At 49.0% G+C, this 22,753-nt stretch overlaps 1 protein-coding gene across 1 annotated transcript; it reads left to right on the top strand.

Annotated features, from left to right (window-relative positions):
* Positions 1-277: 277 nt before the first annotated feature.
* DUSP4 (dual specificity phosphatase 4) lies at positions 278-17,644 on the top strand. The gene is made up of 4 exons (XM_003902608.4): positions 278-1,180; positions 10,568-10,713; positions 12,304-12,523; positions 13,395-17,644. The coding sequence occupies exons 1-4, from the start codon at positions 748-750 to the stop codon at positions 13,778-13,780; spliced, it is 1,185 nt and encodes a 394-aa protein (XP_003902657.1). The 5' UTR covers positions 278-747; the 3' UTR covers positions 13,781-17,644.
* Positions 17,645-22,753: the final 5,109 nt, after the last annotated feature.

Raw genomic sequence — 22,753 nt, 5'->3', positions numbered from 1 at the left:
GGGCGCTGCCTGCAGCTCGCGGCGGGTCGGAGGCCGCCTCCCTCTTCCTCTCGGCCTCGGTTTTATGAATGGGCCTGGCGGCGAGCACCCGGCGCCCTGTTTACTCCGCTCTTTGTGACGTCGAGTTCCCGTGACCAGGAGCCAGCGGCAGCGCTCCATTCAAGCTCCGGGGAGGGGGTGGGAGGAGGGGCCCGGAGGGGGCGGGGAGTCAGCGCGGGGGGCGGGGGAGGGCGCCGAGCCCGGAATGGAACGGGGCGGGGCCTGGCGGGGTAGTACCTAGCGCCCCCTCCCCCGGGAGCGCCGAGGAGCATTAATAAATCTCTAAGCCTAGGAGGAAACTCTGGCTGGGGTAGTGCGCGGCGCGTCGGGGGAGCGTGGGGAGCGGCAGCGCCTGCGCCGGTGGCGACAGGAGCCGCGCGACCGGCAAAAATACACGGGAGGCAGCCGCCGAAGAGAGTCCGCGGTCCTCTCCCGTAAACACACTCTCCTCCACCGCCGCCTTCCCCTCCGCGCTGCGCGCCGCCCGGCTGGGCACCCGAGGCCGCTCCAACTGCTATGTGACCGCGAGGCTGCGGGAGGCAGGGGACAGGGGAGAAGAGGCTCGCCCGCGGGAGCCCCTGAGGACCAAGTTTGCGGCCACTTCTGCGGGCGTCCCTTCTTAGCTCTCGCCCGCTTCTTCCTGCAGCCTAGGCGGCCCGGGTGCCCTTCTCTTCCTCGCGCGCCCAGCCGCCTCGGTTCCCGGCGACCATGGTGACGATGGAGGAGCTGCGGGAGATGGACTGTAGCGTGCTCAAAAGGCTGATGAACCGGGACGAGAACGGCGGCGGCGCGGGCGGCAGCGGCAGCCACGGCGCCCTGGGGCTGCCGAGCGGCGGCAAGTGCCTGCTGTTGGACTGCAGACCGTTCCTGGCGCACAGCGCGGGCTACATCCGAGGCTCGGTCAACGTGCGCTGCAACACCATCGTGCGGCGGCGAGCTAAGGGCTCCGTGAGCCTGGAGCAGATTCTGCCCGCGGAGGAGGAGGTGCGTGCCCGCTTGCGCTCCGGCCTCTACTCGGCGGTCATCGTCTACGACGAGCGCAGCCCGCGCGCCGAGAGCCTCCGTGAGGACAGCACCGTGTCGCTGGTGGTGCAGGCACTGCGCCGTAACGCCGAGCGCACTGACATCTGCCTGCTCAAAGGTAAACGCGGGCTCCGGGCGCTAGCTGGAGGAGAAATGGAGGGGGTCTTGGCGGCCTGCACCTTATTGGCACGGGAAGGAGTCCCCGGCGTGATTCGTAGTTGCGGGGATCCCCGCGCGCCCTTTTGTGTGTTGGTGTGTACGGGTTTGCGAGGTTTCTGTGCAAGTGAGAGCTTCAAGTCCTCAGGGACGGTGCGGACGGGTTCCCCCGCTCACCTGCAATTCCGCACCGTCCTAGCGAGGCCCCGTTTATTGAGACTAACGGTCCTGGCCTCGAGGATGAAGCGGCGACTCTGCGCGGCCCATCTTGAGTCCCAAGTACCACGGGGCGCGTGGGGACAAGATAGGCCTGTTGGTTTGGCTTGCCAGGGCCCTGCACTGAGCCGGACCTGGAGAATCAGAGAGGTGGGGAAAAGGGTGAAGAGGGGTGGGCGCCGAGGTACAATTGGCCCTGCCGGTTTCACTGAAAACAAGACCCTGGCAATGCAGAAAGGAGATTGGGTTGCACACACTGTGTAGAGCGATCTGTATCTGCGTTCCCGCTGCCCAACTCCGAGCTCAGCTTGGAAGGTGGCCAATTCCCGTCCCGGGCTAGATCCAGGCTCTGGGAGCAGGAGGCTGGAGGACTGGGTATCTGGGGGACGCCGGGCGGAACCGGTCCTCTAGCTCCTGCAAATCCGGGCAGCGGAGAATGACCACCTTTTGTTCAGCCCGGATTTTCGACTATCTGATGGCGGCGCGTGCCGGATTTTAGCGAGCCCTGGCGAAACTCTTGGCGGCGGGGCTGTCTTGTCACATTTGTAGTCATCCCGGAAAAATCGCGTGCCGTCCGAGTCCCTGGAGGGATCGGGGGCCCGCCACACCTGCAGGGCCGGGTGGGTCCGCGGCCCTCGGGCTAGGGAGCGGGCAGGGCGCTTGGGGTCCGGGCGCTCCCTGCCGCGCTGCGCCCCCCGCCTCCCGCCGCCGCATTCCGCGCATTCTTTCGTGCGGGTCGGGTCTGCGCTTCCGAGCCCGGGAGGCATTTCGGACCCCCTCACACCCCATGAAAGAGCCGCTCCTCCCCCTGCAGGCGCCTTCGCCGCCTCCCTCTTTTCCTTTCCTTTCCTTTCCGCTCCTCTTCCGACCTGTCCACCAGGGAGGAAGGGAGCTGGGGGGGGGGGGCGGAAACCTCTCCCCTCCAAAAAACACAACAAAATTGCTCGGTGCTGAGGAGCCGGGTTCGCCCCTGCCGAACAGCGGGGGGCTTTGTTCTCTGCAGTTGTTTCCTGCCCATTTGACCTGTCAGCTGCTGGGGAAACGCTGCTGTTGACCTTTGGTTGAACTGCTAAGGCGATTTTGCTGATTTTTCTTTCTTTTTCCGCGGGGGCCGTCTTTTGCTCCTCCAATTGAGCCCAGTCCCCCTCCCTTCTCCCCAAAGCGCTCCAAGAGAAAGTGCCAGGAAGGGGCTTGTCCCGGAAGGCCTGACCGCTGAGCGGGGCCAGGTCCTGATTAGGCCACCAGGGTGGGCGTCCGCGCCATTGTTTGAGCTTGTCGGCGCTGGTGGGAGAGATGAGGGCAATTCCTCTGGGACGCAAGTCCCCTGGAGTGGCCGGGGCTGGCCGGGATGTTCCCCGCACGGCGCTGCCCTCGAGTCCCCCCGATGGAGAGCGCGGGCGCGCCTTCCTTCGCTGGCCTCCAAACCCGGGACCCGCGAGAACACAGGAGGGCTGGGGCTGGGCTCCAGCCCCACGTGGAGTCTGGGTTTGTTTTGTTGTGTTTTGGTTTCCTTCCTGGAAGAAATCCCGAGGGGACCGCCCTAGAGCGGCATCTCCGGGACCTCGTCCCTTGGGCTTCCGGGGTTGCAGCCACTTAGGCCCCGCTCCCGGGGAAAAAGGGATTATTTTTTAAGGTTTATTCCCAGGGCGCGCGGCATTTCCCTGTCCCTCGTGAATCCCGTTGAGAGTCCACCTCCCCAACCTCCTCCGTTTCCTCAGCCAAACCGATTCGAAGCCCTGGAGACTCTGGGCGAGGCTAGTGACTGGGTGGGATAGGCCTCTTGGTAAAATGACAGCCCTCCGGTGTGTGGTGAGGTGCCTGGCCAACGGAAGAGAAGTATTTTAAAGGGCTGTTTCCTCCTGGAGCCTGCACTGCCTCTCGTAGTCGGCCCCGATGCGGGCAGGGAGGATCATCTTCGGCATCGCCAGGTGGACATCCTTGCAGATGGAGGTGTGCAGGCCTGGGCCACAGATCAGCTTCCGTCTCTTCTGGAATAGCCCCTCCTCCCCTGCCCCCTGTAACCAGAAGTTCAGCTTCTACTTCACAAGCAAAGGGAGCCTGCCCTTGGAAATAAGCACTTAAAATTGAGAGGTGGGGGAAATCTTCCAGCTTGCTCTGTAGTGGTGATGAACATCTTTGAGGTTAATTGGGCCCTATTCGGTTTAGCTTAGCTGATTTTGACATATGTGTTCAGCAGAGGCCATCTTTAACCCAGTTCCTCTTCCTTGCCCTCTAATGGAAAGCATCCCTAGAGAGGTCAGAAGGAAAAAGTCAGTATCTGCTCCCACAGCTCTGCGGGTAGGGGCTGGGGAAGGAAATCAAGGTGTCTCCCAGGTCTCCAGATACACCTCCCTTCCGTGCCTGGAAGCCAGTGCAGTGGATCAAATGTGGTTTCCCGGGAGGGGGCTCTGGGGCAGAGACCTAAAGAGGAATTTTGAGAAGCAAAGGAAGAAAAAGCTCCTTAGATTATCTCTAGTAAATGCCTTAATTGATGAAGGGTTGGAGAATTTGTTTCCTACTGGAGTTGTTCATTTTCTTTTCCAGTGAGGGAATTTATGTACGTCTCATTTCATGTGTGCCTGTGCATGTCTGTAGAGCAGGACAGCCAGGGGAAGGCCGGAGGGTTGGTGCCTGCCATTCTTGGAGGGGTTAGGGGAAGCAGTAAAAGCAACAGAATATTTTCAGAAGTGATAGCAGCATTCCCAGCCAAAGCTAGCTCATTGGCTTAATTAATTGTATTTTAAAATTCAGTTTTTCTATTTCTGCCACGCTGAGGGCTTACTTCACGTTGAGTTGGTTACTCCACGCAGGTGGCAGGAGGTAAACTTTGCTTAATGTCAATAAAGTACAGCCTAGCCTTAACATTTCCTCGATTACCCGACTTTTGCTAAAAGCAATAACGAAAAATCTAATGTTTTCTATCTTTGCTAGTAAAGGATTTCCAGTGGGGTAACTTTTTAAAAACTCATTTAAAATCCTGTAAGGCATTTTTAGGGTCAGTTTGGAAATTTTAAGTTTTTCAGATTTTATCACAATACGCTTCTTAAAATCCCTTTCTCTCTCATTCATAAATCCTTGGATTAGAGTTTGAGACTCCCCTGGTCATTAGAGAAAGACAAAAAGAGCTTTTGCTTGTCTTATTCTTTGCCTTTAATAACTCCAAATAACAAAACAGTCTGTTATGCAAAAAGATTTCAGGTATAAAAACATTGCCTTCCTTTCCACCTACCCAAAACTTCCCTCAGCCTTTGTCAGTTCTTATTTAAAAGCTGTCCTGGAGCTGTCTGAGAAATGGGGAAGATCATCTAGATATTTCACGTTCTCCTTCCACTCACCCTGTAGTACCCGATAGCCTCCAATAGCCCAGGGCCTGACCATACAGTCCCTGATATTACCGTTTCTGTAGAAAACAGTCACTAAGGCCAATGATGAATGTGGGGGAAGAGGGGCACACTTAACAGCTCTGGAAACTCTGGTGACATTTTTCTATTTTTTCTCTCTCTACCCCCACCATTGCTATCTCTGTCTTCAGTTCCCCAGGAGGGCAGTGGCATCAAACAGCACAGCTCTGGGGGATGTCAATATTGCATACCTTTTCTACCTAAAGGGAAAGTGACTAGCTTTTCTGCTTCCAAATATAATAGCCTTTCTGATTGCAAAGACGGTAGCTTTTCTGCCTGCAAATGTAATACAATGCCCATGACAGCCAAGGATTGGAAGTATAAGTGCTAGGCCTTACAGGTAATTTTTAACCCAGATTGTAATTCGTTAAATAATTACAATGAAGCAAACTCACTACCTTGGGCGTCATTTACATTGGATGTCTCCAACTAACAAAAGTAACTAAAGACAGATGTAGGTGAAAATTGAAAGTGAAATTTGACCCTTTAGACCATCACAACTTCCTTGGGCTTATCCTAGGTGCTTATAGGAGAGGTGGGCTCCACCCACAAAAATGGGCTGCTCAGAAAAAGGAGGGAGAGAGAAAAGGTGGCCACTTTACTGAACCAAGAAATTACTTGAAAAAAAATCAGAACATCTGAAACCAGATAGCTGATTTCCTTACCGGGAGGCAGTTCCCAGCTAACAAAGAGGAAGCACAACGGGAAGAAAAGTTCACTCCAAAGGAAGGCAGTTTGCTGAACATAGCAGATCGCCCAGGAGGGCTGGGAGAGACTGCAAACCAGTTCGAGCCCCCAGCATGGCATTAGGTGTCAGCCAGCTGGCAGGAAGGTCCAGGTGTCTGTGTTCAGAGTCTCAAGGTGAGAAGTTCACTTAGTTGGATTTTAAATACAGCTCAACATTTACATCGGTGCTTACTAAGTCAACACTCACCTAAAGTAGAGTTCCCAAAGGCAAATGGCCTTCAAACAACCCCAGACTTTCTTGCAGAAGCATGACTTTTCTGGCAAGAGCAAGGCCATGAGCCCTGCCTGGGATCTGGCACTATTCTGAGTGTTGGGGGCGTAATGGGGGAAAAGTGGCAGCCACGTTAAGATCCATGATCAAGGCCGGGCGTCGTGGCTCACACCTGCAATCCTAGCAGTTTGAGAGACGGAGGCAGGCAGATCACTTAAGGCCAGGGCAACGTGGCAAACTTGGTCTCTACAAAAAAATATAAAAATTAGCCGGGCGAGGTGGCATGTTTCTGTATTCTCAGCTACTCAGGAGGCTGAAGCAAGGAGATTGCTTGAGCCCAGGGAAGTAAAGGCTACAGTGAACCATGATCGTGCCACTGCACTGCAGCCTGGGTGATTGAGTGACAGTGACAGACCCTGTCTGGGGGAAAAAAAAGATCCATGACCATAGTCACCACCAAAGGACAGTCTTCCCCATCACAAATCGCATTAACAGTGCTATTATGGTGATATTATCAGCGCTACATCAATCTGCCCTTTTTAAAGTACTTTTACATACATTATCTCCTACTCCTGCAAGGGATGGGGGAGTGCGGGGGAGAGCTTCTGATGAGGGGTCCTCATTTCCACTAAACTTTGAAAATTGCCTTCCTGTATGAGGATGTGAGGAGGAGGAGGCACGGCGGAGTTGAACTGTAGATGGAGTTATTCTTCAAGTAAGTCTGATGAAAATCACACTCTTTTTTTCTTCCAGACTTTAAAATTATAAAATAAAGGTGATAAAATGAGAGATTTAGGAATAGAAAATATATTCTTGAATAAGAACATGGGAAAAACAGGTTGAAATTAGTAAGAAACCTGCTATGGAATTACATTCAGTAGGACACAGACACGTTCAATACATTCATTTCATACCTTCAAAGGACATAGGAGAAACAGAATTCATTCATTCAGAATGGCACATCTGATAATGAAATTATTCAGAAGATAGAAATGCAGCATTTAGGCACCTGCTGCTTCAGAGCTGGCAAAACTGACCCGCAAATAAGTAGATCCTGGATATTTAGAAGCACAGGATACTGGAACTTAAAGATCATTATAATAATAAATTCTTACATTTTGAGAGTGGGAAAAACCGGAGTTGAGGAGGGAACATACTTGTCCAAGTTCCACAACTCGAGTTGGACTTCACCTGGATCTGTCTCCACTTCTCCTTGCACACCTGCTAGGGGCACAGGATGGAGCCCTGCCCCTTTGTAGACAATGAAAATAAGCTTTCGCTTTCATGATTTTCTTGGAATAAAACTTGGTGGTCTAAATCTAGCTCTTGAAAGAGCTGTGACTATGGTACTTGCATGGATTTGGGGATGGATAGGAGGGACTGAGTGGAAGTAGCCTTAGAATAATCTTTTTTTGACCCCGCCCACAGTGAGAAACGCATTTTAATTTATATCGTGACCCAGGAGAGGGATACATGCACATGTGAAAAAATGTTCCATGAAATGATATCCTCTTTAAGGGTAATACATCCTCCTAATTCCTATTCTATTGTATTCAGTTTTTAAAATGTGGGTCATGACTCTTTAATGACAGCCTGGATTAGGAAAGCAATGGATAGAAGCAGAGTTTGGTGAAATACCAGCAGTGCCCTATTTGGATCAGTTCTGTCTTTGCATGAAAAGTCTGTCTTCACTTGAGGAAACCTGCAGGCACTGCCCCCTGGAGAAGGGCCCCCCAGGAAGGGATGGAAGGCAGAGGTGGCATAGATTGACACCCAGAGATGACTTACTGGGTCTTGGCCCTGTGGGAGGTGGACTTGAGCAGCTTCTTCCACCGATGGATAAATGCTAACTTGCATGCATCCTCCCGCGTCACCTTCACTGTATCCTCAGGGCTCCACCAACCCAGAGCATATCGTTCTCACCCATGAGTGCTGGCCTGAGTGCAGCCCAGGGCCCACCAGAAGGAACTCCCTTTAGTGTAGCATCTTGTGACAACCAGCCACAGACCCCCAAAAGCTGGCGACCATTGTCAGGGACGAGAACCTTCCAGTGCTCCTGCCCCTTGAGCGAATTTGCTTCTTCACCTTGTTCCTTTTTGCTTGTTCTTTAAAACTCCCCCAGAGGAAACTGACTTTCCCGTAATCATTTTTCTGCTGCCTTCTAATGGTGCCTTTTCCAAACAGTTGTGATCAGCCTGGGGGAGATGTCGAACGGCCCCCTCAGGCCAGATCTAGCCTGTTTCCCACGTAATGGGTCACGTCGGCACTCCCTGCCTCCCACACCACTCCGTGGCCAGCAGCCGACTCCAGGTCCCTGAGAAGGGTTCTGCTGAGTGGCAGCAATGGCCATGCCTGGGAGAGAAGATGGAACCCTTCCTCTTTTTTCACTATGAGGTCTGGAGGTCTCCCGAAACCAGGAGACAGGTTTGTGGGAGAGCAGGCTGTCAAATGTGCAGTACCTTACCAGCATTACCCCATCCCCTGGTTCCTCTTTGGCCTTTGAGGATCTCTGCTGAGGGTACCCAAGGGCACCCCTCCATGTAGGCACAGGGAAGGGAAAACTTCCTAATCTGTCTCCCTGATGCAAGGCACAGAGCCTGGCTGTTGGAACCAGTCCTCAAAGGCCTCTGTGCAGGGGACTTTCATCACCTCTTACAGACAAGGAAGAGGCTCTGAGAGGTTCAGGAGGGCCGGGCTGCACAGCTGATAAATGCTCCGAGTGGGGTGCAACCTCATAACAGAGCCTGTGCCCTTTTCGGAACTTCATTCCAGTGCCCTGTTCCATACCCTCAGCAATGGAGACAACATCCTCTCAGCTGCTCTGGGCTCTTCCTGCTTCTCCAGCCCTGAAGGTCGCTCTGCTCTGTGACCATGGGGCCTGCCCTGGCACTCCTGGGCCACCCAACCATTCACTTCCAAGTGCAGGCGACAGCTTGTCTGTCTTGGTGGTGAGTTTTTGCAGGACACCACCTGTGTCTAACATGTCGTTTAAAAATGTGTTTTAATAGCTCAGATTATGTAATAGACACAAAAGGATCCTGTAGTTAGAATTTTTGCAAATCCTAGAGAAGTATATAGAGTAACAAGTGATGGCTTGGGATACAAGTGCTCAACCACTGTTAATGAATGGGTTTCCCTTCCACTTTCTCCGAAAGGGAGCATGGACCGAAGTTTCCCATAATTGAGGCCCCTGAGGGACTTCAGCTGCAGACAGATATTTCCTTCCTCTTTCCCCATCCTCTAATTACTGCATTTTGGGCAGCAGTGATGGCAGCCGAATAAGGAAAGGGGTTTATGATGGGAGGGAGGGGGTGCTTCTGTGATGAGGTGGCTGCCGAGCCCACCAGCATGACCGAGGCTGGCGGTACCAGCTCTGCCAGCAGGTTTTCCATCCAGGGAGGCTGGTCACTGTGACTCAGCAGGAACAAGGGCCTGTGACCAGAGAGAGATCCATTTATATCCTGAGGGAGGGAGAGGAGGGGAATAGAGAAGCCTCCGGTCAGAGAGGAAAAAATGTACACCCTGTTTCTATAAGCCTTATGATGTGGTAGAGAACCGTTTCCTTCCTCTCAGTAGGAAGCAGTCTTTAGGGTTGGGATTTGGGGCAAGTGACTGACTCACCATCACATGTCTGCACATTGGAAAATTTCTATGAATGGCCCTAGGGCACAGAGGTCCTATGTCACTGTCACGAAGATCGCAAAGGTAGCGACATCCGGGACCATTGGCCAACTTGTCATTGGAGTCAGTTGAATGGGTCTGTTGGAATGGCGGTTCTCCAACGCACAGGCCCTACTGAATCAATCAAATCCATTTCTGGCCCTACCGAAACTGCAAAATAAAAATAAAAGCAGGGCCATACATTGATAGCACTGTGAATTGGAAGTTGGCCGCAAAAGGAAGTCCCAGAGATCACAAGAAAGCCAGAGATAGGGCTTGAAAGGTTGTCTTTTTGGAAGGCCTCCCTGTGGCCTCTCCCTGAATCCCACCCGCCTCCACCCCTCCTGAATAGGAGCACCCACCCTATCCCAGCTCAGCTGGCCATTTATCTTCTCCTCCTCCGCCTCCGCCTCCGCCTCCGCCTCCGCCTCCTCTTTTATTTAAAAGATCTCCCTTCTCTGGAAGATGACCCCACAGATAACCATTCCAGGGCTTACCCACTCTCAGGTCAGGAAATCCTTCCTTGCCCCAAACGTGCATGTAGCATGAGGGATTTATTTAGATTTCAGCCCGTTTTCTCTTGTTCTGGCCTCTTGGTGACAGAACAGCTGTTCATGAGGATGTGCAATGGGCATCTGCTCCCTTACTGAGATCCAGAAGAGTTTGTGCCAGGGTCATTTTTTTTTCCCCCTTCTTTCTCACATTGGAGAACCTCCCCCGAGGAAGGGCTGGAATCGGGGGTGGCAGGTGTCTCTACAGGTGCTTAGTGTCCTTGGAATCCCAGCGTGACCTTCCCTTCTCTGTTTTGTGATTGCCCTGAGGAGCTACTCCGCAGAGTCCCTTCTGCACATCCCCTGCACGTCTTCCTTTGTATGTCTTCCTCTCTAACCCAGGTCTTGTCCATAAAGCTTATCCTTCCAGCTTTGCTGCAGTCCTGGCGAGTGTGTCCTCTGCATCTCTGGAAACCGCTCCATGGCCATTCTCTAGGTCCACAGCGCCACCCAGTGGCCAATAGGGAGCACTCCAGCCTCTGCCTTTCCAAGCAGCCCGCCGGAGTTCATTCTGACTTCTGTTGGCTTAGTGACCCCATTAACCTGAGCTTTCTCCTTTACAGGCGGCTATGAGAGGTTTTCCTCCGAGTACCCAGAATTCTGTTCTAAAACCAAGGCCCTGGCAGCCATTCCACCCCCGGTTCCTCCCAGTGCCACAGAGCCCTTGGACCTGGGCTGCAGCTCCTGTGGGACCCCACTACACGACCAGGTAGACTCGGGGGGCAGCGCTTGGAAGTGGGGGGCAGGGGCAGCGTAGGGGCCAAGGGATGCCTTCTTTTCAGAATTCCGAAGGTGTTTTTTGTCTTTGCTTTTGAGACAGTCTTGCTCTGTCACCCAGGAGTGCAGTGGTGTGATCATAGCTCACTGCAGCCTCGAACTCCTGGGTTCAAGGGATCCTCCCTGGTAGCTGGGACTACAGGTGATGCTACCATGCCTGGCTAATTTAAAAAGTTTCTTGGAAGAGACAGGGAGTCTTGCTTTGTTGCCCAGGCTGGTCTTGAACTCCTGGCCTCAAGTGATCCTCCTGCTTTGGCCTCCCAAAGTGTCGGGATCACAGGGGTGAGCCACCACATCCAATCCTGAGATTTTTTTTAAGTCTTTGAATGTTATACCTCAATTTGGGGAGCATGCGGTGAACCCTGAGTATTGGGGTGGGATGTTTGGTAAGGCCCATTTACTCCTTGGAAATCTTCCCCTTCCCTCTCTAAATATCCTCCTAAGAAAACAGTCTAAAGGCACGACTCCCTGGCTTGACCTCTAGCGTGGTGTGTGGACAAGTGAGGAGGCCTTCAGAAGCCCTGGGGGACCTGCGGTATGGGAAGCTGAGGTCATCCTCCTTTGAAGTAGCAGGCCATGAAATACATCTCAGTCCCCGACAGGCAGGCTGCCCCCATGTATCAGCCAAATGGACACAGATGGTCACCCACCCTCCCTTCAAGAAAACTTGCTTGAGCCACTGTGTTTCTTACAAGCCCACCCTCCAGCCCTTTCAGTTAGATGGACTCTGCTGCCCACATCTCATGTGCTGAATTTAAGCCACCGTTGCCTTATTTTACCAAGATCCTTTCTCTTGTCTGTGTGGCCAAGAAGGCATCGGCTTATTTACTTATTTTTAGAGACAGAGTCTCACTCTGTTACCCAGACTTGAGTCCTGTGGCGCAATCATAGCTCACTGCAGCTTCAAACTGCTGGGCTCAAATGATCCTCCCATTTCAGCCTCCCAAGCAGCTGGGATTACAGATGTGCACCGTCATGCCAGGTTCATTTTTTGTAGAGACGAGGTCTCACTGTGTTGCCCATGTTGGTCTTGAACTCCTGGCTCACATGATCCTCCCACCTCAGCCTCCTAAAGTGCTGGGATTACAGGCGTGAGCCACTGCACATCTGTTTTTGATATGCCCAGTGAATACATATCCAACCAAATAAGTATCTAAACCACACAGCAAGTGGCTTGATGATTAGCAGATACAAACTCAGTGTCACAGATGGTGCCATAAGGCCAGCATTGTCCTGCCACTTCTTTGCCATGGGCGAGGTGGGCTGCAGAAGAGTCCCACAAGACTTTACCTGCCCCGGTCTTCCTGCCCACAAGTAGAGAGCAAAGGCTGGGGAAGTCCCACTGGGCCCATCACCCCTCCAGGAGCTCCAGGAGGCTACAGGGGGAGCCTGGGAGGGCCAGGCTAGCAGGCATTCTCCCCGGGCCTGGAAAGGATAGCTCTTCTTAGACAAGCTTCCACTCCCTGTGCCAGGCACCTTACTCTCATGTCGTTTGGGGGCGTTTGTTTCCCTTTCTGTGCAGGGGGGTCCTGTGGAGATCCTTCCCTTCCTCTACCTCGGCAGTGCCTACCATGCTGCCCGGAGAGACATGCTGGACACCCTGGGCATCACAGCTCTGTTGAATGTCTCCTCGGACTGCCCAAACCACTTTGAAGGACACTATCAGTACAAGTGCATCCCGGTGGAAGATAACCACAAGGCTGACATCAGCTCCTGGTTCATGGAAGCCATAGAGTACATCGGTAGGCTGGCCCTGCTCTCAGGTTCCTGGGTCCAAGGGCTGGTGGGAACGATGAGAAGGAACCCCTGTAAGCCTGGGTTGAGGGTGGACATGGGAGGCACTGAATCCAAGGATCCCCATTGCCCCTCTCCCTCACTGGGAAGGCTTGCACGTTGGATGTTTGGTTGGGAGGAAGGAGGGAAGATGGACCTACACCCAGGCTTAGCTTGCAGAGCCAGTCACTGTCCCCTTGGGTGGCTCCGGTGCCTAGATGGTAAGAGTTTTTGGATGGGGAGGAAGACACAGGGAGCATCAAGTCACAGCTTTTATTTTATTTCTATTTATTTATTTATTTTGAGACAGAGCTTTGCCCTGTCGCCCAGGCTGGAATGCAGTGGTGCCATCTCAGCTCACTGCAGCCTCCGCCTTCTGGGTGCAAGTGATTCTCCTACCTCAGCCTCTGGAGTAGCTGGGACTACAAATGTGCCACCACGCCCAGCTAATTTTTGTATTTTTGTAGAGACAGTTTCATCATATTGCCCAGGCTGGTCTTGAACTCCTGAGCTCAAGTGATCCGCCCACCTTGGCCTCCCAAAGTGCTGGGATTACAGGCGTGAGCCACCACCCTGGACCCTACTGTTTTGTTTCTGCAAATGGAAATCCTTGAACGGATAATGGGATTTAACCTGCTCCAGCATAGTGATTGGAGAAAATAGACCTCAGAATGGGGGGCATTCTAGAGAATCTCCCACATGGGTTTTCTTCCTCCCAAGTCCTTGGTCTAGCATGGCTAGTCCTTCCTTCAGAGCGCCCCACCCTCAGGTGCTGGCCAGTGCCCCTGGTCGGGCGGGGTCTGCAGAAACGCGCACTAACCTGTTGAACCCTGTCCCCAGATGCGGTGAAGGACTGCCGCGGGCGCGTGCTGGTGCACTGCCAGGCGGGCATCTCGCGCTCAGCCACCATCTGCCTGGCCTACCTGATGATGAAGAAGCGGGTGAGGCTGGAGGAGGCCTTCGAGTTCGTTAAGCAGCGCCGCAGCATCATCTCGCCCAACTTCAGCTTCATGGGGCAGCTGCTGCAGTTCGAGTCCCAGGTGCTGGCCACGTCCTGTGCCGCGGAGGCCGCCAGCCCCTCGGGACCCCTGCGGGAGCGGGGCAAGACCCCCGCCACCCCCACCTCGCAGTTCGTCTTCAGCTTTCCGGTCTCCGTGGGCGTGCACTCGGCCCCCAGCAGCCTGCCCTACCTGCACAGCCCCATCACCACCTCCCCCAGCTGTTAGAGCTGCCCTGGGGGCCCCAGAACCAGAGCTGGCTCCCAGCAAGGGTAGGACGGGACACATGCGGGCAGAAAGTTGGAACTGAGCAGCTGGGAGCAGGCGACCGAGCTCCTTCCCCATCGTTTCTCCTTGGCCCACAACGAGGCCAGCCAGAATGGCAATAAGGACTCCGAATACATATTAAAAGCAAACAGAACACTCCAACTTAGAGCAATAACGGCTGCCGCAGCAGCCAGGGAAGACCTTGGTTTGGTTTATGTGTCAGTTTCACTTTTCCGATAGAAATTTCTTACCTCATTTTTTTAAGCAGTAAGGCTTGAAGTGATGAAACCCACAGATCCTAGCAAATGTGCCCAACCAGCTTTACTAAAGGGGGAGGAAGGGAGGGCAAAGGGATGGGAAGACAAGTTTCCCAGAAGTGCCTGGTTCTGTGTGCTTGTCCCTTTGTTGTCGTCGTTGTGGTTACAGGAATTTCGTTTTTTAAAAGAAATCTTCAAGGGTGTGGTTTTCATTTCTCAGTCACCAACAGGTGAATATTTACGCTTAATAATAAAGTATTTATTAAGACTTTCTTCAGAGTATGTAAGTACAAGAAGTCTAGTGACAGTGGATTTAGAATATATTTATGTTGATGTCAAACAGCTGAGCGCGGTAGCATGCAGATGTCAAAGCAGTTAGGAAGTAAATGGTGTCTTGTAGATACGTGCAAGGTAACGTGATGAGCACCTTGCATTAATTGCCACTGAGAAGCAGGCAGGGTGGGTGGGAGGAGGAAGAAAGGAAAGGATTAGGTTTGAATTGCCTTTTAAAAAAAAAAAAGAGAGAGAGAGAGGATCTCACTGTGTTGCCCAGGCTGGTCTCAAACTCTTGGGCTCAAGAGATCCTCCCACCTCAGCCTCCTGAGTAGCTGGGACTGCAGGCATTTGTCATCATGACCAATGTGAATTGCTTTTGAAGCTGGTTCCTGGGCACCAGCTAGGCCACTGAAGCAATTTTAGACCACAGTAAGTCAAGCTTTTTTCTCTCCAATGATCACTAGGTGATTGGAGCATTTTTCGCATAAACCTGCCTAAGACTTGTCTATCGTCTGTGATCAATGCCATATTACACTAAGGTGCTCCTGGAAAATTGGGTGCAGTTCAAATTTTCCTACAGCAAATCATTTGGCAAGGCCAGCCAGTGGGGAAACCAGACAACTAGAGATAACCCTGAAATGAATCCTTTTGTAAATTGAAGCACCATCTTTTCCTTTTTGCATAAATTGGAGGTTTTAATTTTCGGGCAGTTACCTGAAGTGAAATATACCAACAATTTCTTGTGTTCTTTAAATTCCTAGTTAAATGAATATTTTCTCGAATCACTATGCTGGAGCAGGCTAAATCCCTCTTTTGAATTGAGAGGGGAATGGACACCACATTTCAGGTCTCCTCGAAGTGTGGAAGGGCAAGAGAGCATCAGTGAGCTGATTGTGGATTGCTTATATCGGATTCCATTGGTATGAATTTCCCAAACTGGAAACCAAAGCGCCAGGGTGGGGTCGCGGCTGACTGCTGCTGAGCCGGCTGGCCACTGGCTCCCGTGACGTGCATCATGGGCACGCAGGCGCCATTTTGAATCTGTCGTGGGCACGTGGGTGCCATTTTGAATCCTTAGTTCGGCCTTTCTACATGGGGAATGGCTTTGGAGGGAGACACATTTTCTGTGGGGAGGGTTTGGGGGGGAGGGAGGAGGGAACAAGCTACATGCTATTTTGTTTGTAGTATTGTGGAACAGTCTTGTTATGGAGTGCCCGATTAGAGGTTATTGCAAACTTGTCTAGAAGTGAGAGCATGGTTTTTTTTTTTTTTTTTTAGCCGTTTGAGAGTCTACATCTAATGAACATTCTTGCTCACCCATAAATAATGTCAAGCTTCAATGTTAACGTCACGTTGGGATGCTGTTTCTCATCTGGCATCCTAGACAGGACCAGGTTGGTTACCGTCCCTTCCATGGACCACGAATCTGTGATGGCATCATTCGTCCTGACTTTGCCAAGCTCTGCCTGTGGGCGAGGCCAGAGCTCCCATGGGCAATTTTTAGAAGAGCCAGAGGCTTCCTGCTTCCTCTGGAAATAACAGTTCAGGGTGAAGCATGGAAGGGTTGGGTTCCCAGACAATGGAACCATTTAAAGACAACACCGTTGGACATTCCCACTTTTTCCTTGATTCCTGGAAGTCCAGTGGGTTCTGCAGCTGAAAAAGTCCTGGGTCCCAGCAGCAGAGAGACAGGACAGAGGCGATGCTGGGGCGGGGAGGGACGATAACCTGCAGAATGGATTCCATTATTGTAGAACGAGCACACATTTGCCAAAACTGTCCTGCTTTCCCAGACTGGACTCCTGCCATGGGGACAGTCGGAACTCAGGACTAGCTCCAGCGACATCTTTCCTCCCAATTCAAGCCGCCTATCACAATGTCAAAACAGCTATTTATAAAGCCATTTTCTTTGCACTTGATAACAACACGAGTCCCAAAACTTAGAAATAAAATAGGACATTGGCTTGATTGGAAAGAAGGACTTTTAAAAAATTGTTCTTTCATCAGAAGCCTTTTGGATGACTTAAAATATATCTGATGAAGGCACCACCCCAGGGTAAGTCCAAAAGGTCAGTGAGTTTCAATAGGCATGCATCCCTCCCATGAAGGGATTCTGGTGACAGGAAGTTTCTGTAATGACAGGAAAGCATTGACACTCATTGATTGTCAACTTTGCTATTACCCATGAAAGACAGGATGTTCACTGGGTATTCTATAGAGGAATGCTGCCCATTCCCTCCCAGAATGTCTGGCCCAGGGGTGTGTGTGGAGGAACCCTGGGGGAAATGGACCAAGTTTTCCCACAGAGCAGTATTAGGCTGAAGCGCAGGTGAGCCGGTGACTGGTAGGCCCCAGCTCCATCATTCCCTCCCGAGGCCATTTTGTTCGGTTGCTCATCCAAGCTGGATTCCAGAGAGTTTTCCAATTTGGGAAGCCATGAGAAAAGTTTTTAAATCTTGGGAAGATGGAGAGAGGGAGATAGGATAGTTGACTCCAACATGACAGGAAGAGGCTGGAGATTGGGAATTGACCACCAACCAAAGCTGTAGTACAGCCATGGTTCCATGTTGGAATTACCTGGGGAACTTTCACAATTCTGACAGCCAGGTTCTCCTAGACCAGTTCAACCAATTCTAGGGGGGACTCGGGCATCAGTGTGTTTCGTAGCTCCCCAGGTGGTGCCCCTGTGCATCCAAGCTTGGGAAACTGCCATGCTTTCTGGATGTCAAGGCGCTGTTGGAGGCTGGGTGTGACAGCACTGAGCCAGATTGTCTTGTGGAAACCACAGCCACAGGTTTGCCACTGGCTCAGCATGGCCTCACCACCAGTCCCAGTCTGGCTGAGGAACAAGATGGTTTCTCTTGGGAGTTCCTGAGTGGAGCACCCTTCCAGGCGTTTTGAAAGCCAGCTGATCTGTGGATCCTTGTTGAGGGACTCTACAGTGTTTGGGTATTGATGTTTTTCCTTGAGACTGTCTTGTCCATCAATAAAGAAGGAGGATGTCTCCTCTTTGAACCCCACTTCCCCACCAGTACCCTGTCTCCCTTAGAGTTTATGAGTTATTCAAGGAGGAGGCTTCTTAAAGGCAGCAATGCAATTCTTGTAACTTGTGTAAATAGCCCCATCTTTCAGAGTGATGTCATTTCTACATTTGATATGCCTGTATTTCTGTAGGATGTATATAGTTTAGGGGATTTTTTTTGTTTGGTTTTGTTTTTTAGAAGTCAATATGTCTGGTTTTATTTATTGCTTGAAAAAGATCATTTGAAAAAAATAAATACATTTTCAACCACTTCTGGCTTGGTTTAACCTTTCCTTGAAAACTGTTCTGCTGTTACGACTTGGAAGGGTAGGAAAGAACTGCTGGGTCAATTAATAACCTTGCCCACTTAACAGCACAGTGGAGTGGAGTCCATTTGTTTCCCCTCTTTTCTATTTTCTTTTTTTCTTTACGGAGCCCATTTGTTTTCCTTCTTTTCCTTTCTCTTCTTTTCTTTTTCTCTTCTTTTCTTTTCTTTTCTTTTCTTTCTTTCTTTCTTTCTCTCTCCTTCTCTCTGTGTCTCTTTCCTTTTCTTCTTCTTCTTTTTTTTTTTTTCTTAGACAAGGTCTCACTCTGTCCCCCAGGCTGGAATGCAGTGGCATGATTGTAACTCACTGCAACCTTGAACTCCTGGGCTCAAGCAATCCTCCTGCCTCAGCCTGCCAAGTAGCTGGTATTATGGGTGCACACCATCACACCAGGCTAATTTTTTTTTTTTTTTTTTGAGATAGCGTGTCACTCTGTCACCCAAACTGGAATGCAGTAGCACAATCTCGACTCACCACAATCTGCCTCCCAGGCTCAAGCAATTCTGCCTCAGCCTCCTGAGTAGCTAGGATTATAGGCATATGCCATTATTGCCTGGCTAATGTTTTATTTTTGGTTTTTGTCTTTTTGAGATGGAGTTTCACTGCCCAGACTGGAGTGCAGTGGCACAATCTCGGCTCACTGCAACCTCCATATCCCCGGTTCAAGTTATTTTCCTGCCTCAGCCTCCAGAATAGCTGGGATTACAGGCATGCATCACCATACCTCACTAATTTTGTATTTTTAGTAGAAATAGGGTTTCTCCATGTTGGTCAGGCTGTTCTTGAACTCCTGACCTCAGGTGATCTACCCGCCTCGGCCTCCGAAAGTGCTGGGATTAGAGGCATGAGCCACCATGCCCAGCCTCCACCTGGCTAATTTTTAGTAGAGATGGGGTTTCACCATGTTGTCTAGGCTGGTCTTGAACTCCTGACCTCAAATGATCCACTGATCTCGGCCTCCTAAAGTGCTGGGGTTATAGGTATGAGGCACTGCACCCAGTATTTTTTTTTTTTTTAAGAGACATGATCTCCCTGTGCTGCCCAGGCTGGTCTTGAACTAAACCCAAGCCATCCTCCTGCCTCAGCCTTGCCACCGCACCTGGCATGAACCCCTTTTTGCTCCCTGAACACTCTTCAAGGCAGGCGAGAGGAGAAGGCTGATACTCATCCCTAAGAGCCTGATTTCGCTACGCCGTTCTCCAGTAGCAGAGAGACAAGGAAGAAGTAAATGATGAGAGATGGTACTTCCTCTTAGCCTCTGCTATGTGTCATCACTTAGGCCTTTAACACTGACCTCTCCCACCGAGAAGCCATCATTAGGCCTTTAAGATTGACCTCTCCCACCGAGGAGCCATCATTGTATCCTGTAGTTGGTTGTAATAGAAGAATGCAAAAGGAATGACCACTCCTGGAACACCCCTCCCTATTGGGGAGGAGGTCCAGCGTGTCTCAGAGAATCTGAAGAAATTTTACTGACATCTTATTCCACTGGGGTCATGAAAATGGGCACTATGTATCAAGGCCAGGTTGAAGAAGTAAGCTGATAAAGGTTATGTCATATGTCAGTGGTACCCCTGGTGCTGATTGTGGATTATTTGTATCACATTTCATTGGTATGAGTTTCCCAAGCTGGAAACCAAAGGCATTATTGAACATGCATTCCCACTATATCATGACAATTTAACATTGTGGAAGCACTGGCCAGTGTAATTCGCAAAGGAGAGAAATGATGTACACAATTTGGAAAGTGGGAGGTCAAATGATTTTCAGATGATGTGTGTTAAACAAAAAGGAATCAACTGAGAAACCATCAGAGATAAGGTAATTCAGTAAGTGGTTGATTACAAAGTAAACATAAAAAACAGCTTTCCTATAGGAAATATCAATTAAAAATTAACTAGAAGTGGTAGAAAATCCCATTTGCAATCATAACATACCTATGATAGACCTTAACAGAAATAGGATGTATACGATGGACATGGTGTATCTCTGCCACGGGACACATAGAAACACTTGGAGAAAGTGGAACATACGGATGGTCCCCAATTTACCAGGGTTTGACTTTATGGTGGTGGAGAAGTGATATGCATTCGGTAGAAACCATTGAAAAAGGAAAATAAATCTCAGGACCCCCAAATCACTAAGCCAAATGGAACTCCCTAATAAATCTTGGGACCCCCAAAATCACTAGGCCACAAGGAAATTCCTTGTGAACAAAGGACAGACAGAACTCAAAGTCCTCTCTTTGCTCACCGTGAGACAAATGCTTATCTGATTGCTTCCTTTGCCATATTGTTTCGCTAAGAGACTAAGGCCTAAGTGACTATTCCTGTAAATTGTGTTTTCAGTGGAAGGCTTATCAGAAACTCAAAAGAATGCAACTGTTTGTCTCTCATCCACCTATGACCTGGAAGCCCCCATCCCCACTTTAGGTCATCTCACCTTTCCAGATGGAACCAATGTACACCTTACATATATTGATGTCTCATGTCTCCCTAAAATGTATAGAACCACCATCGGGACCTCCTGAGGCTGTGTCACAGGCACATCCTTAACCTTGGCAAAATAAACTTTCTAAATTGACTGAGACCTGTCTCCGATATTTTGGGTTTACACCACACTACCCATACAGGCATCCTGACTTTCACTTTCAGTACAGTACTCTTTAAATTACATGAGATATTCAACACTTTGCTATAAAATCAACTCTGTTGGATGATTTTGCCCAGCTGTAGGCTAATATATATCTTCTGAGCACATTTAAGGTGTGCAGAACTAAACTATGATGTTTGGTGGCTTAGGTGTATTAAATGCATTTTCAACGTATGATATTTTCAGTTTGCAATGGGTTTATCGGGATGTAATCCCATCATAAATCAAGGAGCATCTGAACTGTATTCTAGGATAAGAACGCCCAGTATTGAATAGTATGATTTCTCCATAAGTTAACCTATACAGTTAATGGGATCACAATCAAAAAAGCAAAAAGATTTTGGGAGGAACGTGGCAAAATGATCTTGAATTCACCTGGAGAAATAAATATTCAGGAAAGCTTTGAAAAAAAAATAACAGAAGGGAATCACACGGTGGAGGGAGGGAAATTTATGTCCTTTTGAATTGTCCATTTACTACTATTGTGATAAACGTAGCTTAGCGTTTTCACAGGAGATTATTCTTAAACTAAACATTCCTGGGCCCACCTAAGACTTAGAGACTCTACAAATTCCCACAAGATTCTGATTTAAAAGGCAATTCAGTAATGTCCGACACAAGTTTCTCCTCTTCCATTCCTTTTCATTCAGTCCCCTTCTAGCATAACAGCCCACAAACCATAATGCTTTTGATTACTATCATTGTATAACAATTTACCCAATAACTTATTTTTGTAAACTAACAACAATTTGTTTTCTCACACATTTGTTAATTAGGAGCCCAAGAAAGGCTCTGTGGGCATTTCTTATTTGAGGGTCTCTCCCGTGGTTGCAGAAGAATGTTTGCTAGGGCTGCTCTTACTTGAAGGTTTGGTTGGGTTGGCCATCCACAATGGCTCACTTACAAATGACTGTTGATGTCGGTCATCAGCAGGGAGTTCCATTGTGACTATTGACTTGAGTGCCTATACATACTTTCTCCATCATGGTGGTTCCGGAATAGTCAGATTTCTTACATGACAGATCAGAGCATGAGTGTTCCAGTGAACAGAATGGAAGCTACCCGCCTTTTATGATCTAGTTGCAGAAGTCTCAGCACATCAGTTCCTCTCTATTAATTGGTTTCAAGCCTGCTCAGGTCCAAGGGAGGGGAGACAGACCCTGCCTCTTGATGGGAAGAGTGTCAAAAACTCTGTGTAGCCATTTTTTAAAAACCACCACTCCAAAAAACAGATAGTTATCTAGAAAACCTGAAAATGCAAGTTTCACCACTAATACGGAAACATTTGTCAGCTAACATAACACACACTAGATATTAGTAGTAACATCGATGATATCATGAATATCAAAGTGTGTTAACACTGGACATCAGTAGTAATATCAGTAATATTGTGAATAATATCACAGTTTATTTAATATCACAGTTTGTTTAATAACAGTGTGTTAACGTTGGACATCAGCAGTAATATCGGTGATATTGTGAATAATATCACAGTGTGTTTAATATCACCGCATGTTAACATCGGACATTAGCAGTAATATCAGTCATATTGTGAATAATATCACAGTTTGTTTAATATCATAGTGTGTTAACATTGGACATCAGTAGTAATATCGGTGATATTGTGAATAATATCACAGTGTGTTTAATATCACAGTGTGTTAACATTGGACATCAGTAGTAATATCGGTGATATTGTGAATAATATCACACTGTGTTAATATTACAGTGTGTTAGCACTAGATATTAGTAGTAATATCAATATTTCATTAAAATCACAGTGTGTAAACACTGGCTATTATAAATATCACAGCGATATTTTATTAATATTACAGTGTGTAAACACTGGATATTATAAATATCAGGGTGATATTTCATTAATTGCAAACACTGGATATTATAAATATCCTGGTGATATTTCATTAATATCACAGTGTGTAAAAACTGCATTTTATAAATGTCAGGGTGATATTTCATTAATATCACAGTGTGTACACACTTGATATTATAAATATCAGGGCTATATTTCATTATAATATATCAGTGTGTAAACACTGGATATTATTAGTATCAGGGTGATGATATTTCATTAATATTACAGTGGGTACACACTGGATATTATAAATAACAAAGTGATATTTTATTAATATCACAGTGCATAAATACTGTGTTTAAACACTGGATAATGTAAATATCAGAGCAATATTTAATTAATATCACAGTGTGTAAACACTGGATACCATAAATAGGGCAATATTTCATTAATATCACAGTGTGTAAACACTGGATAGTATAAGTATCAGAGCAATATTTTATTAATATCACATTGTGTAAGCACTGTGTGTAAACACTGGATATTATAATTATAAGAGCAATAATTCATTACTATCACAGTGTGTAA

The sequence above is a fragment of the Papio anubis genome, chromosome 8 (assembly GCF_008728515.1).
Source record: "Papio anubis isolate 15944 chromosome 8, Panubis1.0, whole genome shotgun sequence".
NCBI lineage: Eukaryota > Metazoa > Chordata > Mammalia > Primates > Cercopithecidae > Papio > Papio anubis.
Note: the sequence above shows the minus strand (reverse complement) of the source record. Positions and strands in the feature narration are given on the sequence as shown.